The sequence below is a fragment of the Pleurodeles waltl genome, chromosome 5 (genome assembly GCF_031143425.1).
Source record: "Pleurodeles waltl isolate 20211129_DDA chromosome 5, aPleWal1.hap1.20221129, whole genome shotgun sequence".
Classification (NCBI taxonomy): Eukaryota; Metazoa; Chordata; class Amphibia; order Caudata; family Salamandridae; genus Pleurodeles; species Pleurodeles waltl.
In genome coordinates, this window is record NC_090444.1 from 1374981604 (window position 1) to 1375003995 (window position 22392).

The 22392-nt window shown below is 47.7% G+C and overlaps 1 protein-coding gene across 2 annotated transcripts in view; it reads left to right on the plus strand.

Moving 5' to 3' along the window:
* Positions 1–22392, plus strand: part of PHIP (pleckstrin homology domain interacting protein) — a 1338206-nt gene that overhangs the window by 1167747 nt on the left and 148067 nt on the right. For both annotated transcript variants that reach the window (XM_069235639.1, XM_069235640.1), the window contains one exon: positions 4864–5132. In XM_069235639.1, the coding sequence (XP_069091740.1) occupies positions 4864–5132 (269 nt within the window). The remainder of the gene's footprint in view (positions 1–4863; positions 5133–22392) is intronic.

A 22392-nucleotide genomic window follows, 5' to 3' on the forward strand; every position in this document is an offset into this window, starting at 1 on the left:
TCGCAACATCTTGCAATGTTCCAAACAGAGGTGCAGGCACTGTTAACCAAACAAGCCATAGAACTAGTGCCTCATCATCAAAAAGGAACAGGGGTCTATTCGCTTTACTTCCTCATTCCCAAAAAAGACAAAACGCTAAGGCCAATATTAGATCTCAGGACTCTCAACCTCTACATTCGATCCGAACACTTCCACATGGTGACACTACAAGATGTAGTCCCACTACTGCAACAGGAAGAATACACGTCAACACTGGATTTAAAAGATGTGTATTTTCACATACCCATCCATCCAGCTCACAGAAAATTCCTCAGGGTTGTTAAACAAGGAAAACATTACCAATTCAGGGTATTACCCTTCGGGATGACAACAGGCCCCAGAGTCTTCACAAAATGCCTTGCCGTAGTAGCAGCATACATAAGGAGACAACACATGCATATAATCCTATATCTCGATGATTGGCTAATAAAAGCCAACTCTCAAAAACAGTGTCAACATCACATACGTTATGTAATAGATATCCTACACACATTAGGGTTTTCGATAAATTATCAAAAATCACACCTGCAACCATCCCAAATTCAGCAGTACTTGGGAGCTACACTCAAAAGGCGATTGCAAGTCCAAGCTCACAAAGGGTGCAGTCATTCCACACCATGTTGCCACAATTACTGCCATATCATCACTACACAGTCCGTTTTGTGATGAGACTCCTAGGCATGATGGCATCATGCATCACAATTGTCCCAAACGCAAGGTTACACATGCGGCCCTTACAACAGTGTCTTGCAAAACAATGGTCGCAGGCACAGGGTCATCTCCAAGATCTAGTGTTGATAGACCACCAAACACACTATTCGCTTCAGTGGTGGAATCCCACAAATTTAAACAAAGGGCGGCCTTTTCAAGACCCTGTGCCTCACACCAATCTCACAACAGATGCATCAATGATTGGGTGGGGAGCACACCTCAACAATCACAGTATTGTGGGGCAACAAGCAAAAGCAGCTACACATAAATTATTTAGAGCTGCTAGCAGTCTCTTTAGCACTAAGAGCCTTTCAACCTCTTCTGGCTCACAAACACATTCTTGTCAGAACAGACAATATGACAACAATGTACTACTTAAACAGGGGGGAACGCACTGATCTAGCTTTTTCATCCATCAAAATACATCTCACTGCAATTTCTGCTTATTTGCAAAATAAACAGACAAAATCCCTGTTTAGAATACCAGTCATTAAAGCATTCATGGAAGGTCTTAGAGGAATCATACCTCCAAGAATTCCACAAGTACCCTTGTGGAATCTTAATATTGTACTTCGACAACTCATGGGCCCACCATTTGAACCTATGCACTCTTGTCTGATCCAGTTCTTAACTTGGAAAGTAGCATTTCTCGTGGCAATCACTTAATTACGAAGAGTTAGTGAAATACAAGCTTTCACTGTTCAAGAACCATTTATACAAGTACACAAACATAAAGTTGTACTACGCACAAATCCAAAATTTCTACCAAAAGTCATCTCACCGTTTCATTTAAACCAAACAGTGGAACTCCCAGTCTTCTTCCCACAGCCAGACTAAGTGGCAGAAAGAGCACTGCATACATTAGATATAAAAAGAGCTCTAATGTATTACATCAACAGAACAAAAGCATTTCGTAAAACCAAACAGATGTTCGTCGCATTCCAAAAACCCCATACTGGTAACCCTATATCCAAACAAGGCATAGCCAGATGGATAGTGAAATGTATACAAACTTGTTACCTGAAAGCTAAAAGACAACTACTCATTACACCAAAGGCACACTCCACTAGAAAGAAAGGAGCAACAATGGCCTTTCTGGGAAACATACCAATGACAAAAATCTGTAAGGCAGCATCTTGGTCCACACCTCATACTTTTACCAAGCATTACTGTGTAGATGTGTTAGCAACACAACAAGCCCCAATAGGACAGGCTGTACTTAGGACATTATTTCAGACAACTTCAACTCCTACAGGCTGACCACCGCTTTGGGGAGGATTACTGCTTTATAGTCTATGCATAGCATGTGTATCTGCAGCTACACATGCCACCGAACAGAAAATGTCACTTACCCAGTGTACATCTGTTCGTAGCATGTTCCGCTGCAGATTCACATGCACCCTCCCTCCTCCCCGGGAGCCTGTAGCCGTTTAAGTTATAATTATAAATTGTACATATGTATATAAACATTCCTTTATTTAAACATTGTACATACATCTCTATCCCATTGCATGGACATCTTTCTATTTTCACTCTATCACTCCTACCTTACCCTCTGCGAGAAAACAGTCTAAGATGGAGGCGATGCCCATGCGCAATGGAGCCGAAAAGGAGGAGTCACTCGGTCCCGTGACTCGAAAATACTTCTTAGAAGAAAAACAACTTGTAACACTCCGAGCCCAACACTAGATGGCAGGACCAGTGCATAGCATGTGAATCTGCAGCAGAACATTCCACGAACAGATGTACACTAGGTAAGTGACATTTTCCTTCTGTTTGTTGCAGGAGCTCCCCCAAATTCCTTGCGACCTTTCATCCTCCACTCTTGAGAAGCAACTTTTTTGTTTATATTTCGTCTATGCCCTCTAGGTCAGTGGCCACATTGGAGGTGTCGAAAAATGATGGGAACAGATCTGGGTCTCCAACAGCCTTGCGTTCTCTATGTAGTTGGGACATGACGTTGGTAGCTATGAAAAAGTTTGTAGATCCATTAGAGTCCCGGAGAATGAGGTTAATTGAAGGAGTCCTTAGAAGCTCCCGTAATTATCAGAAAGAATCTTACCAGAATTAACCTGTTCATGTAAATACTGTTTGTATTGGCATTACAATCCATTTGGACTCCACTCTAGCGATCATCAGATTGAATAGAGCAGGGGTTCCCAACCTTTTGACTCCTGAGGACCCCCAATGAATCATTCCTGGAAGCCGGGGACCCCCAGCAATTTGTACAATTTAATTTTCAAACATTAAATCAGTAATTCGCAAAAAATATAACAAGAACACACCAAACAAATACTCACATTACTAAAGATAACATTCTTTTATATTGAAAAAATATGCAAAAATCGAATTTTATTGGGAAGGTTGGCGCTGCATTTCGGCAACTACCTTTTCAATGTTTTGTTTTATTTAGGAAAGGTGAATCCTCAGGTCAGATTCTGCATTTCCGGAGCAATTTCTGTTTTTATTTTCTAGGTATGCAAGATCTGAGAAAGCTTTTTCACATGAATAAGTTAAGGGGAAAGGAAGTAAAACCATAAGGGCCTCTCATCTCTTCCTAGCCTCTCTGTCACATGTACTTCATTTGTTTTATAGCACCTCTCATACCACTGTAGGGTGCCAGGGCATTTTATAGGGGACTACAAGGTGTAGGATTCACATGTCATCCACACTGGTAGGCATTTTCTAAGAGAGCTTGGTCCGGAGAAGCACAAACTTAGGATTCTGAACACAGCACAGTGATTAGTGATTACGTTAGCACAGTGCTTAATTTGTAAATAAAAACATGCTGGTGCCCAAAGCCCTCCTCTTAAACAAGTGGCTGCTGCAATTAAATGTGGGAACACGGAGTACTGAGGCAGCGTAATCCTGAAGCCATCTCGGACCTCTCCAATCCATATAATGCCACTTCAGCTCACTCTGCAGCTTTCTTCTTTCTCCCTTTGTGATGCTTTTTCGTTTTTCTCTTCCTCCGTCTTTCCCATATGTGTCTTCTGCTCGCAGCAAATGCTTGAGGCAGAAGAGCAAGCCCCGGACCTCAAAAGTAGGTGCCGGTGCTCAGCACCGGGAACAAGAAGAATAAATGAAGCACTGCGTTAGCAATAAGAATGTATTTCTACAAAGCAAACCTTTTTTTTAGCAGCACAAGGAAAATGAAAGACTAGGAAAAAAAAAACTTTCTAATTTGTGCCATGCGGTTTGCATGCAGCTCTTTAATGGCAGTTCACAGCTCACTCTGCTAGATTGCGATTATGAACTGAACAGTAACAAAAGAATCTCCGTGACAAAAGCAGTAACCCACTGTGCCATGCACATAAAATACTGTTTCTTGCGTGATACATGTCCTTTGCAGCAGGCATATTAACCATCTGCGCTACCTTTGAGTCAAAACTGCCACTGCACAAAACTCCCATCTCAGCAGATACATTAATCACTTGAGTTAGCTTGACGCTTTTATTTTTGTAGTACAAGGAGCTTTGCAGTGTTTAAAACTGCTCAACAAAGGAAGTAATAAATATGAAAACACGCACGCTTGTGTTTGTCAGAGGCCCCAGCTGGAGAAGTGCCTTCCTCCCAGCCCAGGCCTGCGGACCCCCTGGCAGTGTGTCACGGACCCCGGGGGGTCCGCAGACCACAGGTTGGGAACTACTGGAATAGAGTATAGGTCACCGTACAGCAGTGGTTTTCAAACTTGTTAAAGCCGCGCCTCCCCAGTTGGAAAACAATTAAAATACCCCCCTTAGAATTTTTCATAAGTATTCTATTAAGTTGGCAATGTTCAAATAAGTCTAGACTTATTTAAACATTGTAGTTAAGTTCTATTACCTTTTTTTAAGTGCAACAAACATGTTTCTGCTTAAAACAAAGCACTGTAATCTGCAAAATCCTTCTTTTGGCCAGAGCCTGGCACCCCCCGGGATCACTTGAAGGCCCCCTAGGGTTGCCCGCCCCACAGTTTTAAGACCCCTGCTGTAGAGGGAGTGTAAATTAGAAACACATATGCTATAACAAATTCTAAGTTGTGGCAGGTATCATTATCTCTGTTCTAATTTTGATATATGAGTTAACACACTGTCACCCTCATATGTTATACAAATTGTGTTTTTATCACAGCCCTGAAAGGAAGAAACGTTTAATCGGACCCCATCTGAAGACTGAGATTTCTACCTGTGTGACAACAACGACGACTCAATCTCGTTCAGCAGCACAGAAGAGCATTTCTCCCCTGGTGAACGGAAAAGGAATGGATTCTGCCTCTCTGTGCCGGACAAGAAGGAACAGACAGCTGCCAGATAAAGTTCTTGTAGAACAACCATCCACATCCTCTGGATCAAAGCCTTTAAATTCAAAAATTAATACTACTGAAAAGGAAGGGAAAACTGGTAGGTTAAACAAAAAAGCTTAAAAGATTGTGGTGAAATAAAAACGAATCGTTTTTTTAAATATTACATCAATAGCTGCAGCAAACACAACAACGTGAAAAATCTAGTTTGTTTCAAGAAAGCAGCTTTGCAATATGTAAAATGCATTAGGTCTCTTTTACAGTTTGGTGGAGGTTATACTGATCTTACATAGAAGGTCACCTTTTATTATTTGATAGAGACTTCTAGTTGCAGATTCCTTACCTTAGACTTTCCCCCAGGTGCCAGACTGGAGCCGGAGATTTCTCTTTGAGCAGTACCCCTGCATGCAGTTAGGTGGTGTCGGACGACTCACTGGGTGTAGTTGGCGTCATGGTCTCTGTGATGACGTTGCAGTCGTATATAGGGGCCGCCCTGGCGCTCTGACGTCAGTTGTTTTATTTCCGCGCCAGCCTACGCACAGATGACCTACCCATAGTCTTTTTTTTTTTTTACTAACTGCAACACTTGTTCGTTTTGATGAGTTTTGGATGCGTCAAGAGATATCCCGAAAGACTGGATTCGAGCCATGCGTCTTCGGTCACAGACATGATGTCGGTGACAGATCTGCATTTCGTCTGCCTCTAGTGTCTGGAGCGCAACCACGACCTGAAGTTGTGCTCCGAGTGTCAGGCCATGAACCCGAAGACTTTGAGGGAGTGCTTCTGGACATTTGACCCCATGCCGCTCCTGGTTTCGTTCAAGAGGAGTGTCAGGAGACCGGTCGCAGACTCATCAACACTCCTCCTCGTCCAAGTTATCTAGACGGTCGGGTCACAAGAAGACGATGAAGAAGGCCAAACATTCTTCGCCTTCGCCCCGTCGCTCAGACGACGTGTTGCAGGAAGAGCGTTGACTCTGTAGGCCTCCATTTTCGGAGCCACCATCTGGGTCGGATCTGCGCCTCCCTGACTTTACGAGAGCCAGTGTCATCCCTGCCCAGCTCACAGAATGTTATGAGACTATGCCCCTCACCTTTGGGCAGACCGACCAACCCTCAGCGCCTTCGGGCCCAGGTGAGTCGGTGAGGGCCCCTTCAGGTTCCAAGTCGCCGGCTTTGGCCCGACTCCATAGGGCGCCTCTGGATCCTTTCCCAGATCCGTCCCGGCACCGGACGTGCCAACGTGACCTTTCCCGGCGTTGGAACAGACGTTGATGCTCCTGACGTCATTTGGGCCCACAATCAAAGTCGATCCTATACTGATCCCTGATGACCTGCAGCCGGAACGTGTTGCTTGACATAGATTCAGTTTTCCATGGGCTCTCCTGGGCCCAGGGCAGATCCTGACCCCTATTGATATGGGGATAGTGTAGTAGGGTCGCTGGACCCTTTAGAATACCATCTTGACCCTGACATGTACTGGGTTCAGGATTTGGGGGATGCCAGTGGGTTAGACACCCCCACTGGCATTCTTTCTCCCCCTACCGTGGCTACATAGAAGGGAACGTCGTATTCTATGGTGGTGAGGAGGGCTGCTGAAGTTTTGGACCTCGAGCCTCCTTCCGTGGAGGTCAGGACTAACCTCCTTATAGAGGTGCTTCAGCCTGGGGCCTCTAATTTGGAACCCTTCCTTCCCTTTAATTAAGCCCCTACGGACGTCCTTCTTGGTACCTGATCCAAACCCAGCACAAGGGCTCCTGTGAATAGGACAGTTACCGGCCGCCATCGGCCTGCACCGACTGACTCTAAAATTCCTGACCCTACGCCTGAGAACCTTGACATCCAGGATGCTTCACCTCTGGTCTCCGGCAGAGGCCAGGCACCACCTCAACTTTTTGGAGTTCAAGGCGATCCGACTTGCATTGAAAGCTTTCCTTCCCTCTCTCAAAGGGGTGTACTGTGGTACTGCAACAAGCAGGGCGGAGTGGGGTCGTGGACCCTTTATCAAGAGGCTTTTTGCCTCTGGACATGACTGGAGCACCATGGCATTACACTGGTGGTTCAACGTCAGAGCAGACGAACTCAGCCGTCAATGCATAGTCGATCACAAATGGTGTCTCAACCAGGGGGTGGCGCAAGGTCTCTTTCAGCAGTGAGGAGAGCCTTTGTTAGATCTGTTCACCTCCGCAAATAACGTGCAATGTCAGCTGTTTCTTGCGTTGGAGTTTGCAAGGCGGCACACGCTGGGCGATGCTTTTCGTCACAAGTGGAACTCAGACCTCCTTTATGCCTTAACGCCAGTACCACTTCTGCCCAGAGTTCTAAAGATCAGGCAGGACCGGACCCAAGTAATTCTGGTGGCTCCGGACTGGGCATGAAGATTCTGGTATCCCAAGCTATTGAGCATGGCCATCGATCCTCCGATCAGACTGCCCCTTTGGGAGGATGTTTTGTCGCAGCAGCAGGGGACGGTCATTCAACCAAACCTGTCCAGTCTCCACCTCCTTGCATGGAGATTGAGTGGCAGCAGTTGACGGCTTTCGGCCCTCCGCCCGAATTCTTTGATGTTACCTTGGCAGCCAGGCATCCCTCCACCAAAACGTTATCTGCCTGTTGTTGGAAGAAATTTGTGGCATGGTGTATCAACAAGTTTGTTGATTCCCTTCTCTGCACCTCTCTCAGAGGTTTTCCTCTTTATGCTCTCTCTTGCCCAGCAGGGCTTTGCTCATGGCACCCTCAAGGGCTATTTGTCTGCCATCTCTGCCTTTTTAAGGCTACCAGGCCTACCCTCTATGTTTAGATCACCTATTGCTGGGAGTTTTCTCAAGGGACTCATACATATGTTTCCTTCTTTTCCGTTCATAATGCCCCAGTGGGATTTGAACTTGGTCCTCACATATCTCATGTGTGCTCCTATCTGGTAGAGACATATTCTAGTTGCAGATTCCTTCCCTTAGAATTTCCCCAGGCATCAGACTGGATCCGGAGATTTTTCGAGCAATACCCTTGCATGTCGGTTGGTGGCGTCGGTCGACTCCGCTGGTGTCGTTGGCGTCGTGGTCACTGTGATGATATTGGGAGTAGTATATAGACGCCACCCTTGCGCAGTGAGGTTAGTTATTTTCTTTCCGCACAACACGCTGATCCGGAGAACATTTACCCTGGTCTATTTTTGACCGAATTCGACCGTGTGGTTGAGTTTTTGTGTGAAATTTGGTGCGTCGAGGATGATCCTCATCGGGTTTGTCTGTGGTATCTTGAGCGCAACCACGACCCAAAGTCGTGCTCCGAGTGCTGGGCCATGCACCCGAAGGCTTTGAGGGAGCAGTCCCTATAGCGCCTGGTGGCCCGGCACTCGACTCCACGTAGGTCCCGGTCTCGCTCGAGTGGAAGGTCTCGAGACTGGTCGCGGAGTCATCACCACTTGTCTTCTTCCAGATCCTCATGTCAAAGTAAGAAGTCGTCATCAAAGAGATCCCATCTGTAAGGAAATGCCTTTCTTGGCATGGTTACCTCCTGACTTTTTGCCTTTTGTTGATGCCAGTTATGATTGAAAGTATGCTGGGACCCTGCTAACCAGGCCCTGGCACCAGTGTTCTTTCCCTAAACTGTACCTTTGATCCCTCAATTGGCACAGCCCTGGCACACAGATAAATCCCTTGGTACCAAGGACCCTGTTGCTAGGGAAGGTCTCTAAGGGCTGCAGCGTGTCTAATGCCACCCTGGGGACCCCTCACTCAGCACATGCACACTGCCTCACAGCTTGTGTGTGCTGCTGGGGAGAAAATGACTAAGTCAACATGGCACTCCCCTCAGAGTGCCATGCCCACCTCACACTGCCTGTGGCATAGGTAAGTCACCCCTCTAGCAGGCCTTACAGCCCTAAGGCAGGGTGCACTATACCACAGGTGAGGGCATAGTTGCATGGGCACTGTGCCCCTACAGTGTCTAAGCAAAACCTTAGACATTGTAAGTGCAGGGTAGCCATAAAGAGTATATGGTCTGGGAGTTTGTCAAACACGATCTCCACAGTTCCATAATGGCTACACGGAAATCTGGGAAGTTTGGTATCAAACTTCTCAGCACAATAAATGTACACTGATGGCAGTGTGGGATTTATTGTAAAATACACCAAGAGGGCATCTTTGAGATTCCCCCTGAATACCACTCCGACTCCTAGTGCTAGGCTGACCAGTTTCTGCCAGCCTGCCACAACCAGACAAGTTTCTGGCCACATGGGGTGAGTGCCTTTGTCACTCTTTGTGGCCAGGAACAAAGATTGTACTGGGTGGAGGTGCTTCTCACTTCCCCCTGCAGGAATTGTAACACCTGGTGGTGAGCCTCAAAGGCTCATGCCTTTTGTTACAGCACCCCAGGGCATCCCAGCTAGTGGAGATGCTCGCCCCTACGCCCATTGCCCCCACTTTTGGCAGCAAGGCTGGAGAAGATAATGAGAAAAACAAGGAGGAGTCACCCACCGGTCAGGACAGCCCCTAAGGTGTCCTGATCTGAGGTGACTCTTAATTTTAGAAATCCTCCATCTTGCAGATAGAGGATTCCCCCAATACGATCAGGGATGTGCCCCCCCCTCCCCACAGGGAGGAGGCACAAAGAGGGTGTAGCCACCCTCAAGGACAGTAGCCATTGGCTACTGCCCTCCCTGACCTAAACACACCCCTAAATTGAGTATTTAGGGGCTCCCAGAACCGAGGAAAGTAAGCACAAGATTAAGATCCCAATGAGACATGATGAAGGGAGTGGGAGGAAATAAGTGCGTGAGCCCCTTTAAGAACCTACTCACAAGATGAGATTTAAAGAGTGAGGGCTGATCAGGAAGCCTAAGAAAGGTGGAAATGGCAGACAGATACCCCTAAAGGGTGCCCAATGTAGAGCCCTGCTGGGCTAAGGAAAGAATGAATAAAAGAACCTCTGAAAAAGGGTGTAGGAAGTTGGCTCTGTATATACTATTTCAAAGTAAGAAATAGCGTGCACAGAGTCCAAGGGTTCCCCTTAGAGTTAAGATAGTGGCAAAAAGAGATAATTCTAATGCTCTATTTTGTGTTAGTGTGGTCGAGCAGTAGGCTTATCAGAGGGTAGTACTAAGCATTTGTTGTACACACACAGGCAATAAATGAGGAACACACACTCAAAGACAAATTCCAGGCCTATAGGTTTTCATATAGAAAAATATATTTTCTTAGTTTACAGGTTCAAGATTTACAAACAATACTTTAAATGGAAGGTACTTCACTCAGGTATTCTAGGAACTTTGAATTATCACAATAGCATGTACAGTTTTGACAAAAATGGCAATAAGCTATTTTAAAAGTGGGCACTTAGTGCAAAAATCAACAGTTCCTGGGGGAGGTAAGTACATTTTAAGTTCACAGGTAAGTAAAACACTTACAGGGTTCAAACTTGGGTCCAAGGTAGCCCACCATTGGGGGTTCAAGGCAACCCCAAAGTTACCACACCAGCTGCTCAGGGCCGGTCAGGTGCTGAGGTCGAAGAGGTGCCCAAAACACATAGGTGCCTATGGAGAACAGGGGTGCTCTGGTTCCAGTCTGCCAGCAGGTAAGTACCCGCGGCCTCGGGCGGCGGAGCAGTTGGGTTTCTTTAGAGCACTGGGGGGGGGGACACAAGTAGGCACAAAAAACACACACTCCGCGGCACAGGGGCGGCCGGGTGCAGTGTGCAAAGCAGGCATTGGGTTTTGTATAGGTTTCAATGGAGGGACCCGGGGGTCACTCTAGCGGTGCAGGCAGGCACGGGGGCTTCTCGGGCCAGCCACCACCTGGGCTAGGCAGAGGGTCACCTGGGGGTCACTCATGCAATGAGGTTCGGTGCCTTCAGATCCTGGGGGCTGCAGGTGCAGTGCTTGGTCCAGGCGTCGGGTCCCTTGTTACAGGCAGTCGCGGTCAGGGGTAGCCTCTGGATCCTCTGCAGGCGTCGCTGTGAGGGTCCAGGGGGGTCGTCTCGGGATACTCAAGGGTTCACAATCGCCGGGGAGTCTTCCCTGTGGTGTTGGTTCTCTGGATCTCAAGCCGGGGCGTCGGGTGCAGAGTGTGAAGTCTCGCCCTTCCGGCGGGAAGAGTGAGGTCTTTGAAGTTGAAGAAAAGTTGCAAGTTAGTTGCAGATGGATGAGCAGAGCCGCTCACAGGAGTTTCTTGGTCCTGGGGGTAAGAGCAGTCCTCTGAGGCTTCAGAGGTCGCTGGTCCCTGTTGGATGTGTCGCTGGTTGCAGGTTTTCGAGTTAGCAGACAGGTCGGTAGGGCTGGGGCCAAAGCAGTTGTTGTCTTCAGTCGTCTCTGCAGGCTTGTAGGTCAGCAGTCCTTCTTCTTTGGTTCAGGTTGCAGGAATCTGATTTCCTGTGTTCTTGGGTGCCCCTCAATACTAAATTTAGGGGGGTGTTTAGGTTTGGGAGGGCAGTAGCCAATGGCTACTGTCCTGGAGCGTGGCTACACCCTCTTCGTGCCTCCTCCCTAATCCTATTTGGTGAATCCTCCAAAACTAAGATGGAGGATTTCTAAAGGCATGGGTCACCTCAGCTCAGGTCACCTTAGGGGCTGTTCTGACTGGTGGGTGACTCCTCCTTGTTTTCCTAATTATCTATCCATAAGTGGGGGCAGTGGCCAGAGTGGCAGGCCTCTCCACTAACTGTGTTGACATGTGGCGCTGTTACAAAGGGGTTGAGACTTTGAGGCTTACCGCCAGGTGTTACAGTTCCTGCAGGGGGAGGTGTGAAGCACCTCCACCCAGTTCAAGCTTTGTTCCTGGCCACAGAGTGACAAAGGCACTCTCCCCATGTGGCCAGCAACTCGTCTGGTGTGTGGCAGGCTGGCAGAAACTGGTCAACATACACCAGAAGTCGGATTGGTATTGAGGGGGCATCTCTAAGATGCCCTCTGGGTGTATGTTAGAATAAATTTCACTCTGGCATCAGTGTGCATTTATTGTGCTGAGAAGTTTGATACCAAACTTCCCAGCTTACAGTGTAGCCATTATGAAACGGTGGAGTTTGTGCTTGACAAACTCCCAGGCCATATACTCTTATGGCTACCCTGCACTTGTAAGGTTTTGCTTAGACACTGTAGGGGCATAGTGCTCATGCACATATGCCCTCACCTGTGGTATAGTTCACCCTGCCTTAGGGCTGTAAGGCCTGCTAGAGGGGTGACTTAGCTATGCCACAGGCAGTGTGAGGTTGGCATGGCAGTCTGAGGGTAGTGCCATGTCGACTTAGTCATTTTCTCCCCACCAGCACACACAAGCTGTGAGGCAGTGTACATGTGCTGAGTGAGGGGTCCCCAGGGTGGCATAAGACATGCTGCAGCCCTTAGAGACCTTCCCTGGCATCAGGGCCCTTGGTACCAGGGGTACCAGTTACAAGGGACTTAACTGGGTGCCAGGGCTGTGCCAATTGTGGAGACAAAGGTACAGTTTAGGGCAAGAACACTGGTGCTGGGGCTTGGTTAGCAGGGTCCCAGCACACTTTCAATCAAAGCTTAGCATCAGCAAAGGCAAAAGGTTAGGGGGTAACCATGCCAAGGAGGCATTTCCTTACATTTACTGTATACATTGCGTTAAATGGCGAATAACAAATCCTCCCCTCTGGTTATTACTTGCCCATTTTATAGGGTAATAGTGTTCAAAAGACTGTGGATTGTACTCTAACCATATTGCTGAACAAATAGCATATGACATATAACCAGATCTCATAGTTTCTACTTCATGTATCCCCTAGAAAATATTCAAATGCGTGATCAGAATTTAATCCATGTTCCACTGCCCCTATCTTCATTATCCATTTGGATTCCTTCCTTATTAATGCTAATTCTCTATTACCCCCTTGTGGGTTTCTCTCTATAAGTTAGAATCTAAAAAAAAAAAAATCCTTGTAGGGCCCCTGTGCCCTGCATGATCTAATATGTGAAGCAATAGGGTAACGCTCATCATCCTGTCTTATAGCTCCCCAATGCTCTGAGATCCTCACCTTGAGAGGCCGTAAAGTGCCACCTACATATATTTTGTGACATTTACAAGCTAGAATATAAATTACATATGTTGTATTGCAATTGAAATACGTTCTAATGGTATATTCTTTATTCCCCAATCCTTGAAAATCTCTTTTTTTCATGCCATGCCCATCTGCACATCGCACAGCTTCCACATTTGAAAAAGCCCATATTATTAGTATCAAGCCTTATTTTTCAAGTAACTCGGACTAAGAATGTTATTAAGTGTTACTCCTCTTCTATATGATACTTCTGGCTTATCACTAATATGCTTCCTTAGTACTTGATCTTGTAATAAAATTCCCCAATGTTTTCTCATGCTTTTCAATAGTATAGTGGGATTGTTAGTATAATCCAATACTATTCTTATATTATCTTTATTACTCTTCCCTTCGCGGTTTCTCGTCGTTTTATGAGGTTGTAAAGTGTGTGAATGTGATATTGTAGAATATTTACACTGAGACTTCCTAACAATTTATTCTCAATATCCTCTAGCAATAAATCTTTTCCCCATATCTTCTATACAATTGTAAAAGTCTGTATCCTTGCTACAATTCCGTCTTGCTCTAACCATTTCTCCAAACGGTATTGCATCTATCTGGTGTTTTGGGTGCGCACTAGTTGCGTGTAATAACGTATTACAAGCTGTTGGATTACGGTGTAGTCTACTCTCATTTTTATTGTCTTCCACAAACAATTACACATCCAAAAAATCTATACAGGTTGAACTGTATCTGTATGTAAACTTGATGTTTACCCCATCTGGTATTAAGACTGCTATAACTCTGAGATCTTCACAGGGCTTTTTAAGAAACTTAAAAACATAAAGGTTTAAAGACATGGAGGTTTAGTGTTCTATAAAATATGAGGGCTGATATCAATATAGGTTGTTTCAAATCACGGTTTGCACTTTCTTTTTTTTTGTTTATTGGTTTTGTAACAATCGTCGAGTTACTTTGCATGGCATTAGGTGATGGTAATGTGAAATTATAATTGGTACGTGTAAATTTAAAAAATAATTATGTTGGATACTATTTGTAGAAAGTCCTGAGGAAGTCAAGGGGTAATCCCCAGACGAAACACGTGTTGACTGAGACTGAAACGGGAACAATTCTGGATTAAAGAATTCTGAGAAGAATAAAGAAGATCATGAGTTAAAGAATGGAGCGTTTTTTGAATTAAGGACTTTTGAGCATTTAAGGATATATCAAATAATACTGTTTCCATGTTAAGGGATGTCCCTTTCATAGTTTATACAGTTTAGAAGTAACACTTTTCAATTTTAAAAGTTGACAGTGCAATTTTTCAAAAGAATCAATAGAGTCCTAGGGAAGGAAAAGTGTTCGCACATTTAACAGGTAAGTACTTGACTTACCATCCCATTCTTCAGGGGGCTACGATGTGCACGGGTCAAAGTTCAAGTTGGGACCCGAGAAGTGCACCACCAGCAACATTGGGCCGGCTGGGTGCAGAGGTCAAAGTTGGCGTTTGGGTTTTCAAAGGACTCCTATGAGGGCTGGGGGGCTTGGTAGAAAACAATTTGCAGGTAAGTACCCGGGGTTTCAGGACACAGGTCTGGGGTGTTTAGGTCAGCATGGGGGAGGAGGGCATAGGTCAGCACCAAACACAGACCCTCAGCTGCACAGGTGCGGCCCGCTGCAGGATGCAAACACAGAGCTTGGCGCCATTGCTTTTAAAAGGGGAGCCCCCGAGAGTCAGAAAAGATGCTGCGGGCTGGGTCCAGGGGGTCGGTTATGGAGAACCAGAGGCTGGGCAAGTAGGAGAGGTGCCTGCCGGACATTGCTGGACCGTCGGTCGGATTCCCCAAGACCTGGGGACTGCTGGTGCAGGGGTCTTCTTGGGCATTGGGAATCTTCATCGGATCTGGTTGTGGTCAGGGGGGCCCTCTCAATTCACTCTGCAGGTGTCGTCATTGTGGTGGTGGGGGGTTAACCAAGGGTGGACTTGTGGTCGGAATGGCCTGGGGACTTTCTGTGGACCGGTGACCGACCTGGACTCGGGCCGTGGGCGTCGGGTGCAGAGTAGACAGGGCTCGCAGACTCAGGGCGGTTCTGAAGTCCTTTTGGAAGGATACCTCTAGACGGGGCAGCTGTCCTTGAAAGTTCTTGGTCCTGTGCTAGGCAGGCAGTCCTCGGAGTGTGAAAAGGTCGCTGATCCTGCATGATGCATCGCCTTTTTGTAGCAGGAGTCTTGAAGCTGCAGACATGTCGGAAGGGCTGGAGCCAAGTCAGTTGTCATCTGGAGTCTTCACTGCTGGGGTCAGCTTTGCAGTCCTCCTTTTTTGAGGTCGCCAGGAGTCTGGTGAGCAAGGTTCCGGGCTTCCCCTAAATACTAGATTTAGGAGTGTTACAGGGTTCAGAGGGCAGTAGCCTATGACTACTGTCCCTAAGGGTGGCTACACCCTTCCTGTGCTCACTCCCTTTGGGGGGGGGGGTTGCGCATTCCTATCGCTATTGGTCCCTCTCCTTGTAAACAAAATGAAGGATTCTGCCAGGAGAGGGTCAATTCAGCTCTGGACATCTTAGGGGTGGTCCTAGCTGCAGTGGTCATTCCTCCTAGTTTTACCTAATTTTTCTACTGGACCTACTGCCAAAAGTGGGGCTTGGTCCAGGAGGTGGGCAGCTCCACTAGCTGGAGTGCCCTGGGGCACTGTAACCTGAGGCCTGAGCCTTTGAGGCTCACCACCAAGTGTTGCAGTTCCTGCAGTGGTGGGGTGTATGAAGTACCTCCATCCACATCAGGCTTTGTTCCTGACCCCAGAGAGCACAAAGGCATTCACCCCATGGGGGTCAGAAACTTGTCTGTTACTAGCAGGCTGGCTCAGACTGGTCAGTCCTGCACTAAAGAGTTGGGTAAAATACAAGGGGCAGCTCTAAGATGCCTTCTGTGTGCATTTTACAACAGATCCAACACTGGCTTCAGTGTGGGTTTATTGTGCAAAGAAGTTTGATACCAACATTCCCAGTCTTCAGTGAAGCCATCATGGAGCTGAGCTCGTAATGACAAACTCACAGCCCTTGTACTTAAAATGGCCACACTGCACTTAAAACGTCTAAGAATTGGCTTAGACACTGTAGGGACATATTGAACATGCAGCTGTGCCCTCACCTGTGGTGTAGTGTACCCTGCCTTAGGGCCGTAAAGCCTACTAGAGGGGTGACTTACCTATGCCACAGGCAGTGGTTTGAGGGCACGGCACCCAGAGAGGGATGCCATGTTGACTTTAACTTTCTCTCCAACCAATACACACATCCTGCAATGGTACTGTGCGTGTGTTTGGGGAGGGGTCCCTTAGGGTGGCACAATATATGCTGCAGCCCTGACGGGCACTCTCTGGCCTCCAGGCCTTTGGTACCACTGGTTCCTTTTACTAGGGACTTACCTGTGTTCCAGAAGTGTGCCCGTTGTGGAAACAATGGTACAGAAAATAACACAGGTGCTGGGGCCTGGTTGTCAGGATCCCAGCACACACTTAGTCAGATATCTGGCCAAAAATGGAGGGGTACTGCAAACAAGGGGTCAGTTTACTACAGTGGTTTCGCACCAGAGTGGAAACTGGGGGTTTCTGAACTGGTGCAAACTGGATTATACAAGGAGGGCACAAAACTTTCCTTCAAAGCAGTCTGGTGGCACTCAGAGGCCACCCCACCCCAGCCCAGAGACACTTATTTCAAAAGGAGAGGTGGTCACACTTCTCCCTTGCAGGAAATACTTTGTTCTGCTTTCCCCTGCTTGAGTTAGGCTCATCAGCAGGAGGACAGAAGAGTGTCTGGGGTTGGCAGCAGTGTGGCCTGGCAGCCAGGCATTGTAAGGCTACACAGGCAGAACTGGGGCTTCCTCTAAGGAACCCCCAGAGTACATGGGATCATGCAACTAGCACTGGAATAGGTGTAGTTGCATGATTCCAACATGTTTGTTACCAAACATGCCTAGGTGCGGAGAAGCAATTGGGGCACTCGTGTTGACCAGTGTCCAATACATACCTTAAGATGACGTCCCTGCACTTACAAAGCCCCAGGATTGTAATCTGTGGTTTGTAGTAGTACCCCCGCACATGCAGGGGTACCCTCACACTTATGGACATGCACCCTGCCCTTGGGCTGAACGACCTACCAGAGGGGTGACTTAGAGTGTCTAAGTGGAGTGACCATGATATAATGCAAGCCTTATATCTCAAGTGAAAGGTGTATTCACCATTTCACGCAGGCTGCAATAGCAGGCCTGCAGACAGTTTGCATGGGCTCACATGGGTGGCACAATACATGCTGCAGCCCATGTGTACTAGTGCTCTGGGTACCTAAGTACCATATGTAGGAGGCTGGCCTGGCTTGTAGTGGGTACCAAGGGGTACTTACACTCTGTACCAGGTCCAGTTATCCCTTATTAGTGTAGAAGAGGTGTTTCTAGCAGCTTAGGCTGATAGAAGGTAGCAGAGCAGAGGAGCTTAGGCTGAACTAGGAGACATGCAAAGCTCCTACTATACCACTGGTGTCATATGCACAATATCATAAGAAAACACAATACAAATATATATACTAAAAATAAAGGTACTTTATTTTTATGACAATATGCCAAAAGTATCTCAGTGAGTACCCTCAGTATGAGGATGCCAAATGTACACAAGATATATGTACACAATACCAAAAATATGCAGTAATAGCAAAAGGAAGTAATGCGAGCAGTGTAAAGTTACAATAGATTGCAATAGGAGCACATAGGTATAGGGGCAACACAAACCATATACTCCAAAAGTGGAATGCGAACCACGAATGGACCCCAAACCTATGTGAGCTGGTAGAGGGTCGCTGGGACTGTAAGAAAACAGTGAGGGTTACAAAAATAGCCCACCCCAAGACCCTGTAAGGTAGGTGTAAATTGCACCTACAACCCCCAGAGAGCACAGAAGTCGTGATAGGGGTATTCTGCAAGGAAAACCAACACCAGCAAAGCAACAACAGTGGATTTCCGGACCTGAGTACCTGTAAGACAAGGGGACTAAGTCCAAGAGTCGCAACAGTGTTGAGAGTGGACAGATGCCCAGGAAATGCCAGCTGAGGGTGCACAGGAGCTGCCACCGGATGGAAGAAGCTTGGTGTTTTGCAAGAACGAAGAGGACTAGGAACTTCCCCTTTGGAGGATGGATGTCCCCTGTCGTGAAGAAGCTTGCAGAGGTGTTCCCACGCAGAAAGAACTGCAGCTGCAAGGGTCGCGGTTAGGGTTTTTGGATGCTGCTGTGGCCCAGGAGGGACCAGGATGTCGCCACTTGGATGAGGAGACAGAGGGGGCGCCCAGCAAGTCAGGGAGCCCTCACAGAAGCAGGCAGCACCCGCAGAAGTACCGGATCAGGCACTTGGAAGCGAAGTGAACCGGAGTCCACCCGAAGTCAGAAAAGGGAGTCCCACGACGCCGGAGGACAACTCAGAAGGTTGTGCACTGCAGGTTAGAGTGTCGGGGACCCAGGCTTGGCTGTGCACAAAGGAAATCCTGGAAGAGTGCACAGGAGCCGGAGCAGCTGGCAATCACGCGGTACCCAGCAATGCAGTCTAGCGTGGGGAGGCAAGGACTTACCTCCACCAAACTTGGACTGAAGAGTCACTGGACTGTGGGAGTCACTGGGACAGAGTTGCTGAGTTCCAGGGAGCACGCTCGTCGTGCTGAGAGGGGACCCAGAGAACCGGTGATGCAGTCTTTTGTTGCCTGCGGTTGCAGGGGGAAGATTCCTTCGACTCACGGGAGATTTCTTCAGAGCTCCTGGTGCAAGAAGGAGGCAGGCTACCCCCAGAGCATGCACCACCAGGAAACAGGCGAGAAAGCCGGCAGGATGAAGCGATACAAGGTTGCAGTAGTCGTCTTTGCTACTTTGTTGCAGTTTTGCAGGCGTCCTGAGCAGTCAGCGGTCGATCCTTTGGCAGAAGGTGAAGAGGGAGTTGCAGAGGAATTCTGGTGAGCTCTTGCATTCGGTATCTGAAGAATTCCCCAAAGCAGAGACCCTAAATAGCCAGAAAAGGAGGTTTGGCTACCTAGGAAGAAGGATAGGCTAGTAAGAAAGATAAGAGCCTATCAGAAGGAGTCTCTGACGTCACCTGCTGGCCCTGGCCACTCAGAGCAGTCCAGTGTGCCAGCACACCTCTGAATCCAAGATGGCAGAGGTCTGGGGCACGCTGGAGGAGCTCTGGGCACCTCCCCTGGGGAGGTGCAGGTCAGGGGAGTGGTCACTCCCCTTTCCTTTGTCCAGTTTCGTGCCAGAGCAGGGCTGGGGGATCCCTGAACCGGTGTAGACTGGCTTATGCAGAGATGGGCACCATCTGTGCCCATCAAAGCATTTCCAGAGGCTGGGGGAGGCTACTCCTCCTCAGCCCTGACACCTATTTCCAAAGGGAGAGGGTGTAACACCCTCTCTTTGAGGAAGTCCTTTGTTCTGCCTTCCTGGGCCAGGCCTGGCTGGACCCCAGGAGGGCAGAAACCTGTCTGAGGGGTTAGCAGCAGCTGCAGTGAAACCCCGGGAAAGGCAGTTTGGCAGTACCCGGGTTCTGTGCTAGAGACCTGGGGGATCATGGAATTGTCTCCCCAATGACATAATGGCATTGGGGTGACAATTCCATGATCTTAGACATGTTACATGGCCATGTTCGGAGTTACCATTGTGACGCTATACATAGGTAGTGACCTATGTATAGTGCACGCGTGAAATGGTGTGCCCGCACTCACAAAGTCCGGGGAATTAGCCCTGAACAATGTGGGGGCACCTTGGCTAGTGCCAGGGTGCCCACACACTAAGTAACTTTGCACCCAACCTTCACCAGGTGAAGGTTAGACATATAGGTGACTTATGAGTTACTTAAGTGCAGTGGTAAATGGCTGTGAAATAACGTGGACGTTATTTCACTCAGGCTGCACTGGCAGGCCTGTGTAAGAATTGTCAGATCTCCCTATGGGTGGCAAAAGAAATGCTGCAGCCCATAGGGATCTCCTGGAACCCCAATACCCTGGGTACCTCAGTACCATATACTAGGGAATTATAAGGGTGTTCCAGTATGCCAATGTGAATTGGTGAAATTGGTCAGTAGCCTGTTAGTGACAATTTGGAAAGCAGAGAGAGCATAACCACTGAGGTTCTGGTTAGCAGAGCCTCAGTGAGACAGTCAGTCATCACACAGGGAACACATACAGGGCACACTTATGAACACTGGGGCCCTGGCTGGCAGGGTCCCAGTGACATATACACTAAAACAACATATATACAGTGAAATATGGGGGTAACATGCCAGGCAAGATGGTTCTTTCCTACACCATATACTAAGAACCTACACAGGTGCACCAGTATGCCAATTGTGAAAGTAAATGTTTACCAACAACCAAATCAAGAGGACAGAGACCACAGACAATGGGGTCCTTATTGGCAGGATCTCAGTGCACTACAGTCTAAACACACTGACACCAATCAAAAAGCAGGGGTAACAATGTCAGAAAGATGCTATTTTCCTACAAGAGATTCCATCTAAACACTCAATTTAGGGGTGTTACAGGGAGTGCCAGATGGTAGCCAACAGGCTGCCCACCTTTAGGGTGACTACACCCTTTCTATGACCACTTCTGCTAGGAAGTGGGCATAACACTAACCCTAGTGGGCTAATTTCTTCCAAACAAGATGGAGGAATTTAAAAAGTAGTGTTCACTTCAGCTCATCCACCCTAGGGGTGGAACTGGCATGACATGGGTATTCCTAATTTAACTAGTTGGTCTTCCCCATCTGAAGAGACCTGGGTCTCATTACAAAGGCGGCTAGGCCTTTGAAACTCCCTGTCCTGGAATGTCCATCTTGCCTGAGTGAGGTGATAATACCTTTCCCTAGTTCAGGCTTTTGTCTCCAGCCCTCGACAGCGTAGTCTTTCACCTTGTGGGGCCAGAAACATATCTGTGGTGGCTGAACTGGTCAGGATCAGTCAGTCAGCATACTAGCATCTGGTATGTTTTCAGGGGGCACCCTTGGGGTACCCTCTGTGTGCATTTATTAATAAGTCCATCACTGGGATAAGTGAGGGTTTATTATTATGAGATGTTTGATACCAAACATCTCCAGATTTAGAGAAGCCATCACATAGCTGGGGAACTCATAATGACCAGCGTCCAGCATATGCATTTAACATGGCTACCCTGTTCACTTACTAGGTCTCAGAATCGGCAAAGACACAGCTGGGGCATATACATTCTTGCATATATGCCCTCACATGTGCTTTGAGGCACCCTGCCTTAGGGGTGACTTGCATCTGGCACACGCAGTGATAGGGGACCTGGCAAACAGGGGTGTGTAACAGGTCGTGTTTTCAATTTAGACTGCACTGACACACGCAGTCTGCAATGGAAGCACTGTGTTGGTTTGGTGAGGGGTCAGCTGTTTAGTTTTAGGGAACAAGATCGGACACTGGGGACCTGGTTAGCAGGAACCCAGTGCACTATCAGTTAAAGCCACATCAGAAACCAGGAAAAAAGTGGGGACTAAACATGTCAAAAAGGGTGATTTCCTACAGTGCTCCATTTGAGCTGCTTCTCAGTTGCCAGTTGAAGTTTTAAAATGGTGTTATTTGTGGCCATTTCCTCGGCTAAGTGTGCCTGTGAATTGCAGGCACTGTGTGTCCTCTCTCCTTGAACATGTTTTTTTTTTGTTAGATTTTTCGGAGAAAATGGTACTTCAAAGTAAAACAGCTTTCTTCCACAAGGTAGTGGCCACTTTTTACTTTTTATCCTTCACCCCATCGCACCGAGGAGGAGGAGGGACCACACTGACATGACCTCCCCCAGAAGGGTGATCAATTTTTGCATTGGGAACACAAAAGGATGATGGATGGAGAGCTGAAACTTTTCAACCACTCACCCGCAGTCACAGATCTGGGTTTAATCCATTGTTCTTTTGCTCACCATGCCAACCTAGTGTGGAGCCAGCCAAATGCAAATCAGTCTTGACCCTCTTCCCCATGGGAACTGTCCTGCCCGAACTGCCAGGCAAGGTTCTCCATGGACCGGAACCAAGCATCCTGGGACCGGTTTCAGGGTATCACCCTTCATCAGCCAGGCTAGCTTGAATCCAGTGGCACAGTGAGCAAGGGATCCACGTCTGGGCATACCCTAGCCACTTAGGGCAACTTTAGCAACACAAAAGGATGATGGATGGAGAGCTGAAACTGTTCAACCACTCACCCCCCAGTCACAGATCTGGGTTTAATCCATCATTCTTTTGCTCACCATGCCACCCCAGTTTGGACCCAGCCATATGCAAATCAGTCTTGACCATGTTCCTCATGGGAACAGTCCAGCCCAAACTGCCAGGG